Raw genomic sequence first — 10,893 nt, forward strand, 5'->3', positions numbered from 1 at the left:
CTTCAGAATAAATTTTATCTTCAACCTCTCACCCTAAAATTTAAGTTTGAATCTTTCCCATAAAATTTGAGAGAAATTAAACCCCACCTAAACTAAATATTAAGTTTTATTGATTTATCTAAATAACTTTTTTTAAATAATCATTTAATAATTATATTATATTTTAAAATAAATATATAAATACTAAATATTAAGTTTTATTGTTTTATTTAAATAACTTTTTTTAAATAATCATTTAATAATTATATTATATTTTAAAATAAATATATAAATAAATATTTTGAAATTGTGGTCAAATAAAGTGGTCACTCCAAACGAAAAGTTCATAGAATTTATGGAAATTTTAATTTAATAACACATTCAAATCTACTTCGAATAGTAGTTTTACTTTATTTATTCATATTTAAATCATTATTTTTCAAAAAAATTATATCATTCTGAAACTGTCGATAAGTATTCAGGTTTTCATTTAAAAACACAGTAGCCAAAATTAATTAAAATAGTTGGAAATTGCCACAGCCCATCGGTGAGAGAATAGTTTACTATATAGGCATAGACATTTCATACAAAATTTCAACAAAAACAGTGACATTATGTACGCTATATAAAGGATATAAAAAAATTGAACACTCAGATCAACTTTTTAAATAGTAGTTTTAGCTTTTTTCCCGGGGGGAGGCCGGGGGGTGTGGAGGGACCTGGTGGAATTTAGGCTGGGTTAACTCTGATATTAAATGGAAAGTGGAATGTTTATTACCAGAATTGTGTGAGGTTGGGTTTTAGGTTTAGTTTAGATTTTATTTTGGAAGTTTAATTTTTTATGTTATTTAAGAAGTTTATTTTTTTTTTGTGATTTCCATTTTCAATCTTTCTCTATAAAATTTAATATGAAAAAAACTAAACTTTATTCAAATTAATTAATTTATACCTCATAAGTCAATAGTAATTTTATTATTTAAATGACTTTTTTTAAATAATCTTTACATAAATTTATTTTATTTTTACATAAATATTTTAAAATTATTGTCTAATAAAGTGGTCACCACAAACAAATGAACTTTTGGAAATTTCAATTTAAAAACACACTCGAATCTACTTTGAATAGTATCTTACTTTATTTCCTCGTATTTAATTTTTTTTTTTTTTAAAGAATTTTATCATTCTGAAAGTGTGGATAAGTATTCACCGAAAATATGTTTTTAATTGATTTTCACTTATTTTCAATTAAAAATTCAGTAGCCAACAATATATACAGCTGCAAAAGCTTACACACTAACAACAAATTTGAATGGTGATTGAGGTTTTTTAAATTCATTGAATCTCATTTTGTTTTGATCCTCTTCCTTGTTAGGTAAGCTTACCAGTTTGAAAAGGTTCATTATCTGAATATACCAGCTATGACAGACAGTGACATGTTTACTTTACATTTCATCCATACAATGTGGGTTTCCTCCACTTACGGACTCTGGAGTTCTCCCCCACAAGCTTGCCTGCTTTGTTACTGTCATGATGTCATCTGCATCATTGGCACAGTTTCCCCCATTAACGACTGGATGAAGAACAGTCGAGCACATTGCCTCCTATATCTGAAATGGACGTTTCTTTTTCTCACAGCCTATCAAATTCATATAAAAACGAGAACAGCCGGACCCATTGTTCTCTCAAAAGGTGTAGATTGTGCTATTCACAGTTTTTCTATATCAAGAAAACCAAATTGTTCAGAGTTTCTACTTGGAGTATTTTTGTGTGGGAAAAAATATTCTTTTCGAGGGCCTACTGACTACGGTAAAGTTTCCTGGAAATATGGATTTCCGAAAGATTTTATTGCGAAACCCTTTCATATTTTTCAATTCCCCTATGTTTCTTAATATTTCCAATCTTCTTTGACTTTAATGTTCACAGTAGTCTGTATTTAAAGCTTAGATTGCAGATATTATTAAACCTAGTAGATTTTACATGATCATTTTAAATAAAACCGTGTGCATCGACTTCCAATAAAATATTTCCAAACACATCCATAATCAATATCAATATTGTTAGAATAGATGTGTTTTTCTCCTCAGGAAGAAACAAGTGCTATGTGACCCCACTTAAGAGATTATAAAAAGTAGCTTCAAAGTAGTCTTGTAGTTCATATCATTCATGAGTGCATGTCTTTTAAAGTGGTTACCATTACTTCTATTGACATGGAAAAAGCGAGAATTAATGAATGAATAATTATGATGGGAAAGAAATGAATTAATAATTAAAAAGCGAAGAAAAATTATAATTATATATATATATATATATATATATATATATATATATAACGAATTAATTTTGAATTTTAATTTATAGCTTTTTAAGTTTTTATTATATTATAGTTAAGCATAAATAAAATAATAAAAATTATGAATAAACAAATTTATAATTGATTTAAAATTGGTATACATTTAAAGTGTTTTTTGCTTTGTTTTTTATTTTATTTTTTAATAATTTGTTAATAATCAATTTAATAAAATTTAAAATATATCGATAAAATTCATTAGAATAGGAACTTTAAAATTGTTTGAAGTATTAAATGCATTTAATTTATTTAATTGCTTATTTAGTACTTGTGTTTATTCTTTGTTCTTAAATTTCTTAATAGTTAGATTTTGCTAGTTGCTTCTTGTTATCTATTAATTTAAAGATCTTTTAGTGCTCGTGATTGTATTTTATTTCCCCATAACTTCATTATTAATTTTAATAACAATTCATTATAATAATAAAAATCACAAAAATATAAAAATTGTTTGAAGACTCAATGCATTTAACATGTTTAATTTCCTATTTAGTGTTTGTATTTGCATTTATTGGATGTTTCTATTGGATGTTCCTAAATTATTAAATTAAGTAAAATAATAATAACCATGAAAATATGAATCTACAAATTGCTTAAAATTTTAGTAGTTGTGTTTGTATTTTAGTTCTTTATAACATTATTAATCTTAACAAAAACTAATTAAATAATAAAATCACCAAAATAGAAACCTCAAAATTGTTTAAGATATGAATGCATTAAACATGTTTAATTACCTATTTAGTGGTTGTACTTGAATTTGTTGCATGCTATTAAATTTCTTAATGGTTAGTTTTTGTTAGTTTCTTTTTATTACCTCCAAGTGTTAAATCTATGCCTGCAACAATTATTTCAATGTCTTATTAACTTAATGACAAATTTACTTTAGATTTCAATAGCAATCTCATTAGAACTTCAATAGCATTCACTTTACATAATCATTGATAGTAATTGTAGACAGAACATCAACAGTAAGTACATGAAGATATGCAATGAAAAGTGAATTATGTAAAATGAAAAGTTTCAAATGACTTTTCTACTCCACATACCCAAGAGACAAGTCTCTTTGTAAATTGGATCATGTATCTTTGTAAATTAAATTCTAGTAAGTTTTCACATTTACATTTTTATCCATATTTGTTAAAGTGTTGAAGAACCCGTAAATAGTGGTGGGCAATAAATCTTGGTAAGTATATTTATTTACATATTTTTCCTTATCCCATCTTTTATGAAAATACTTGCTTCAATTATGGTGGGTAGTAACTTATGATAAATACATTATTTACGTGAGTATGACGTATTTTTAACAAATGGTCATGTCTTAGAGATATGACTCTTCAACACTCATTATTAGTTAATTATCATATATATAATTCATAAAAGGATTGTAGGAATGAGAATTAGCCCCTATTTTCACGCTTTAACACTCCCTATCAACTAGGGAGGAATTCAACATGTCAACATTCGTCCATTGCTATACCATCGTGTCCATCATGTGTCATCTCTACAACTTGTCTTGCCTCTGTTGAAGATTGATATCATAGTCCAACAAGAAAGGATTGAAAGAGGGTGGGTCACAAGACCTTTCCACTATTGCCAAAATGACAGAGGTAAGCCCTCATGTATAGGGATAGAACACCTACCAGGCTTGACCCTTAGCAATCAAGTTGTTGAACATCATGCATCCTAGTCATAGCAAATACAATAGTACCTAACGTGTTTGTCGATATTACTAATTAAACCTAACCAATTTTTCCAACTTATTGGCCAAATAAGAGGTACATCCCAAAAGTCCCAAACTACAAGGGTAAGATGTATGCTGGGGTTTCCATAGGGAAAGGTGAACTACTCACCCTCTTTTCATATTGTGTACTCCATAGGGGAAGGTGAACCACTCACCCTCTTTTCATATGGTGTACTCCATACGAGAAGGTGAACCACTCACCCTAAGCTCACATGTTGGGGTATGTACTCCATAGGGGAGGTGAACCACTCACTGTATGCTCATACAACTCTAAGAAATACCAAGGTCCCTAGGAGCTCCCAAAGCTCAATGTCAACTCAATTGGGACACTCATGGGAGGGTCCTTCCATGACTCCAAGTATCTCTATGAAGGCTAAGAACTTGGCCTTTCCAAAAGGCTTTGTGATGATGTCAACAACATGTTCATTTGTCCTGATGTGTTGGAACCTTATTTCTCCCTGTTGTACCATATCTCAGATAAAATGGTAACTATTATTAATATTCTTTTATTAGTCAGGGAACACACGATTCTCTGAAAGGCGAATCCCACTTTGATTATCATAATAAATGATGGTTGTATCCAACATGTGCTCAAATATCTTATGTTGGGTAGCAGAAGTCCCGCGTAATGGTTATGAGACACAAGGCCCAAAATTTTGGGTAAAGATAGGGTAAAGACTTGCGGGATGCACAGAGCACGATTTGTAATAAGTTGAGTCAAAGGGTAGTCCGCCCAAAAATAATGTAAAAGAAATGTAAATTGAGTCAGCCCGCCCATGGTTCGTGGACCATGGAAAGGTATAAATAGAGCGAGGCTCTATGGGTAGAAAGCAACTTCTTGGTATGTAATCTTGGATCTGATATGTAATGGGTTTTTGAGAGGGAAAGTCTTGAAGCATCTGCAAGTCCGAGTCAAGGGATTGGGTAGTAGATAGAGGCTTTCCAACTATGTGCGCAGAGGCCTAGAAGAGTCCGCAGCTATGTGCGCAGACCCCTGCAGCTGAGTGTGCAGGGCGGATCTGGAGGTAGTGGTGAAGAAAGTGAATAAAGATAAGTTGATTATGAAATTCTATGTTATATCTATATTATCGCGGATTTGGCTATTGCATGGTTAAATATAACTATTTGAATTTGTGCGCATATGCTTATGTTATAAATATATGTGAATCTGCGTCTATTCCAAGTGTGCGAACTGGTTAATTCTCATAAATGTTTAGTTAAAGACTCTTCTAAGTAGATCTGATTCATAATACATCATTAAGTAATTAATCTTGAGAAGTAGCCCTATTATGGATCTGCGTGGAAGCAGAGCGACGCGAGGCTGCAGAATGGTGCGCGAAGCCTCCAGACCACATCTAGACATCCCAAGGGTGCAGAAACCTAGTTCGAGCACCCTCCCTTGCTACCTTGGGCAAGACCTCAGTCCGCGCTCTGCGGGCTGTTGCCGAAAGGGCCGGTAGCTGCAGGATTTGTCTGGATAAATAATTCTTCCGAACCTGGGTCAAGCCCATATAAGCCAACAAATGGTTCCGTTGCCAGGATCGAGATCTGCATAAGTGGTGTCTGATGTAGGAGCATTGGAACTCTATAGAGAGAATTTAAAGGTCGAAGGGATCAGGAACAATAGTAGCCCATAATACACCGACGCACAAACCAGAGGTTAAAAATGACGAGCGTGATCCAACTACGGTCATTCAAAGGAGCAGGAAGAGAAGATCCAGAAAAATTTTGGTTCGTGTTGACATCGGTATGAGACGTACATAGAATTAAGGATGATAATATTTAGAAAGGCTACTTTAGCTAGTACGCTGTAGGACCAAGCACTGACATGGTATATAAAGTACTCGAGCGATCACCCAAATGCGGGGACAACAGAGATTCAGACGGAATTGAGGAAAGAGTTTAGCTGGCCAAATTCAAAAACACAGTCGATCATAAGGTTCAAGGAGATTGCGATGGTACCTGGTGAGACCCCATGGGATCTGGATCAAAGGCTGAAAAGTACCATCCGCAAAGCAAACATGACACTGTTGGATGCGCAGCACTGTGCTTGGTTTGTAGCGTCATTGACACCACATCTGAGGATGACTTTGTCACAACAAAAGATCTCAACCCAGGATGAAGCATTAGAGACAGCGATGAGGTTGCACGAAACTCTGTTACAGGACTCGGGGTTGGGAGTTCAGCAAATCCAAGCACAGATACAAACCCTGTGTTTAGAAATGAAGAAGTTAAAATAGGAACAAGCACCTCGCCCATAAGCCTGGGAAGAAGTATGGTGTATAAAGTATAGAAGCCAGGGTCACGATAGAGATCACTGTCTAGTCTTTGTGAACTATGTGACAGGGGGGGAGACCAATGCCATTGCGACCAGAGGTACCGGCAGGGCCAAGCGCGACACCCACCCTCTGGTGTGCGATAGGTCAGGAAGGAAGAAAACATGCCATGGACAACTGCCATCTACTATAGAATATGAGACAACCCCCCCCCCCCCCCCCCCCCAAATGGCTATTTTGAAACTTGTGCAGATCGGTAGGCCATGAGGAACGAGACTGTTGTAGTTATCAATTATTGATGGACCAGTCACCAACCTATAGAATGTAGATTGAAGCGCAAAGTCAGGATCCAGCCGCGGCAATCACGCGCGGTGGGTTCGAGGGACGTGGACGAGGATGGGGTGGAATGGGGCCAGGAAGGGGTCGCGGGCAGCTAATTTGTTACAACTATGGAGGACCAGGACATTATGCACAGGATTGTACCAACCCAACTAGAATATCATGCACTTACTGTGAGCAATTCGATCATGAGCTGATAGATTGCCCCACACTGATAGCATAGATTCGTGAAAAAAGGGCAGCACAACCTACAACAACCTAGAACATGCAGATGATGAGGTTTGAACCCCATGACGAAGACCCCCAGGTAAATAGGGTACTAAGAAGTGGCATGGCCATAGAAGAAGATAAAAGGAACTTAAGTAAGGAAGACGCAAGGATTGGTAAGGAGACGTATCTGGAAGCTAGGGAGAGCTTCGCTGAGGTCTCTGCCCTAGGTAGCAGGGATCAACCTGAGCAGGACAAGGATCCCTCCATGATAGCTACCTTTTTAGAGACATGCATAAAATTGCTACACGACAATAGGGCGGTTAGGGGCTTGCAAGAATTAATAAATAGGTGTGCGGGGACACGAGAACCTAGTGTGGTCTGCAAACTAAGAAAACATGCAACATGGACGGGGCAAGAGATGCGATTAATGTCACAAATTGGCGACTATGAGATGGATGAGATCATTTTGGATTTGGGCTCAGATGTAAATGTATTGCCTAAACAAACTTGGGAGTGCATGGGTAGGCCTACAGTACAATGGTCTCCTTTTCAATTGTGGATGGTGAACCAACAGAAAATTTTGCCCATGGGAAGGTTGTAGGGAATTATGGTAGGTATATAAGGCGTGAGCACCAGAATAGACTTTGAAGTAATTGAAATCGTGGATGAAAGTACGCCTTATCCTGCATTGTTAGGAATAGACTGGGCCACCAACATGAATGGGTTCATTAACTTAAAGAAGCGGACAATGATATTTGAAACAAAGTTGCTCCGCGTAGTTGTTTCGCTAGATCTGGTTGAGGGACCACACTACATTGAACCCATGCACAACGAAGAAAGTAACAACGAATTAGACTGTATCTACACTATTTCTGCACAAAGGCAAGAATGGGTCAAGTCAAAATCACGGGGTTATGTAGAGTCCTGCACTACCGATTCAGACAAAGAAGACGGGTGATGGCATAATTGGTTGAACAGAGTAACCACACTACACTGCAATATGGTGGCTAAATCTCTATACTGCGTGAGAGCCCAGGATCACGAACTGCCGATGTATGATGGGTTGACAATAATAGATGAATTTCTAACCAAATTTGAAATCGCAGTACCAGAGCACCAACAGTTTGATGCGTTGAGATGGGCATTGTGTGTGACACCTGCACGATGGTGGGGCACACATGAAGGGACTTTCAAAGATTGGTGCGGTTGCAGGCACATTATGTAGATTAGATTTGGGAAGCCAGAACTACAAATAACGAAGAAATACGATGGACGTGATGACCCGTGCATGCACCTTACCGGATGGATCAAAGCCTACGGAGAGGAGCCTCAACCAGAGTGGGTGCACTTATTTTATCATACCCTGGATGTCATCCCAAGGAACTGGCATACTGAAACAGAGCTTCGACATGGAACCGACGAGTGGGATATCTTGCGTGAAGGGTTTCTGTCGACATTCCTTTTGGAAGACCAATGGATGGATACCATGGATGACGTGTTATAGTTGGTGAAGGCCACCATTTTCAAAACACCACTAAAACCAGAAGAAATTGTGCAGCCAGACTGGTCGCGACAGCTGAGCCAGGTCCTAGAATGTTATAATGTACAGATAGAAGATGATGAGGATGACTCACGAAACATCAGTATTCCAGAATCAGAGGGAATCCGTGAGGTGCGCGGACCTGAAATTGAAGATCTAGATATCACGATGCCATTGAAAATGAAACAAGTAAATATCGAAACAGAAGAAGAGTTGAAGTATGCAATGCTTGGGGACTATTGGGATGACGCCAGGGTGGAAAAGGTCATCGAGTTGCTTCGGGAATATCGATATTTATTCCCAACAAAAATCACGGAGGTAAAAGGGATCCTAGGAGACCTCGGAGCGATGAAGATAATGTTGAAGCTAGACATAAATCCGGTTAAGTAGCAGCCTTACTGATTGAATACAAAATACAAAGCAAAGGTCTGCGAAGAATTGGACAAGATGCTGGCAGCAGGAATCATTGAACCAGTCGAGGAGTCCGACTGGGTAAGTCCTATAGTGGTGCAGGAGAAGAAACAGAAGGGTGAGATTCACATCTGCGTGGATCTTAGAAAGCTCAATGATGCCTATGTTAACGATCCATTCCCAACGCCTTTTACAGACGAAGTACTGGAAAATGTGGGGTGGCAGGAAGCCTACTCCTTCACGGACAGGTTCTCTGGGAACCACCAGATCAAGATCGCGCCAAAGGATAGGAGTAAAACAACATTTGTCATTGAATGTGGTTGTTTTCAGTATACAGTGATGCCCTTTAGACTGAAGAATGTGCCGACGCTAAAGTACCTAGTGAATAAGCATGTGTTGGGGGGGTGCATTTTTAGGTGGTTACTGTTATTCCAAGAATATGACTTCGAGGTTGTCATAAAGTTGGGACATCTAAACGTAGGCCCGGATCACCTATCCCGAATTGAAACCAGCGAAGAGCCCACAAGTTTAGAGGACAGACTCTCGGATGCACAACTATATGCAAAGCATGTAGCAGATGGCCACTTTGGGGATATAATCCATTTCTTAACTATAGGAACCGCATCGTAGGGATATTCTGTTTAGCAGAAGAAGGAACTAGTGATATGCAAAACAGACTTTACCATGATTGTAGGGCACCTCTACAAAATGGGCAACGACGAAATATTACACAGGTATGTCCCAGAGTTCAAACGAGGACAGATCCTGGTCGAAGCACATGGGGGGGTTACTGGCGAACATTATGCGGGTCGCACCACAGCCCATAAGACTCTTCATGCGAGATTATGGTGGCCTACTTTGCATCAAGATTCGAAAGCATACTGTCGAGCTTGTGATGTATGTCAACAGACAGGGAAACCATCGGGGAGGAATGAAATGCTACTCCTGCCACATATGATGCTGCAACCATTCAAGAAGTGGGAAATCGACTTCGTAGGACCTATAATGCCACGGGGGAAGACAGGCACACGCTATATCATCACTGTGACAGAATATTTGACTCAATGGGTAGAGGCACAGCCGGTCAAGGACTGCACAACTGCGAAGTTTTTGTTCAAGAATGTGCTGACAATGTTTGGATGTCCCAAAATTCTCATGAGTGATAGGGGAACGCACTTTCTAAATGAAATGATTAGCGCACTCACTAAGGAATTCCAGATATATCATCAACAGAGTACGCCTTATCGCCCACAAGTGAATGGCACCATTGAAGCATTCAACAAAATTTTGGAGACTGTGTTGACAAAGGTCTGTAATGTGTAGCGAAACGATTGGGACTTACGCATCACTGTTGTACTATGGGCATACCGAACCACGTGCGAGAAGTTGACAGGCCAGACACCTTTTTGGTTAGTCTATGGCAAGGAGGTTGTTATGCCTATGGAATGCATTGTGCCTAGGCAATAATATGTATGGCAGATTGTGGGGCATTGGAGGAATGACTCACACAGCTAGAAGAACTGGAGGAGGAAAGGCTTTTGGTTGGATTCCATCAGCATGTACGGAAACAACGAGAGAAAGAATGGCATGATCGCCATATCAAGGTATGCACTGTCAAGGAGAATGATCTAGTATTATTATATGACATAAAATTCGAGAAATTCCCTGGCAAACTCTGAATGCATTGGTTAGGACACTATGTCGTCAAAGAAGTTACCGATGGATGTGTGGTTTAGGTTGCCAAACTCAATGGAGACCCCTTCCCAGGAAGAGTGAATGGTAGTCAACTGAAGCCCTACACGGGTGGGCTGCCTGTTTGACTCACCGTCCACCGCTCTAGCCAGTTGAAAGAGAACATGGGATGATAAAGTAATCTAGGGGACGGATGCACGATTACCAGGGTGCATGTAGATTTGGCCAATTACAAGGGTTGTGGTTGCACAAAAAGGATTGTGCTGTTGCATTGCTAAGAATAGAAGTGACCATTGTTGTCACTATTCATGACAAGATGTCCACATTATGGCAAAAGGGAGCAGGCGGCGGGTAATTAAAT

At 38.1% G+C, this 10,893-nt stretch overlaps 1 protein-coding gene across 1 annotated transcript; it reads left to right on the forward strand.

Annotated features, from left to right (window-relative positions):
• The first annotated feature begins 9,548 nt into the window (after positions 1–9,548).
• LOC149138449 (uncharacterized) lies at positions 9,549–10,660 on the forward strand. Its single transcript, XM_089450358.1, has 4 exons — positions 9,549–9,962; positions 10,059–10,148; positions 10,352–10,444; positions 10,577–10,660. The coding sequence occupies exons 1-4, from the start codon at positions 9,549–9,551 to the stop codon at positions 10,658–10,660; spliced, it is 681 nt and encodes a 226-aa protein (XP_089306484.1).
• The last annotated feature ends 233 nt before the right edge of the window (positions 10,661–10,893 follow it).

This window comes from Pinus tabuliformis, chromosome X (genome assembly GCF_031772625.1).
Source record: "Pinus tabuliformis cultivar Carrire ecotype Pingquan chromosome X, CPIR1, whole genome shotgun sequence".
In the NCBI taxonomy this organism is placed as follows: Eukaryota; Viridiplantae; Streptophyta; class Pinopsida; order Pinales; family Pinaceae; genus Pinus; species Pinus tabuliformis.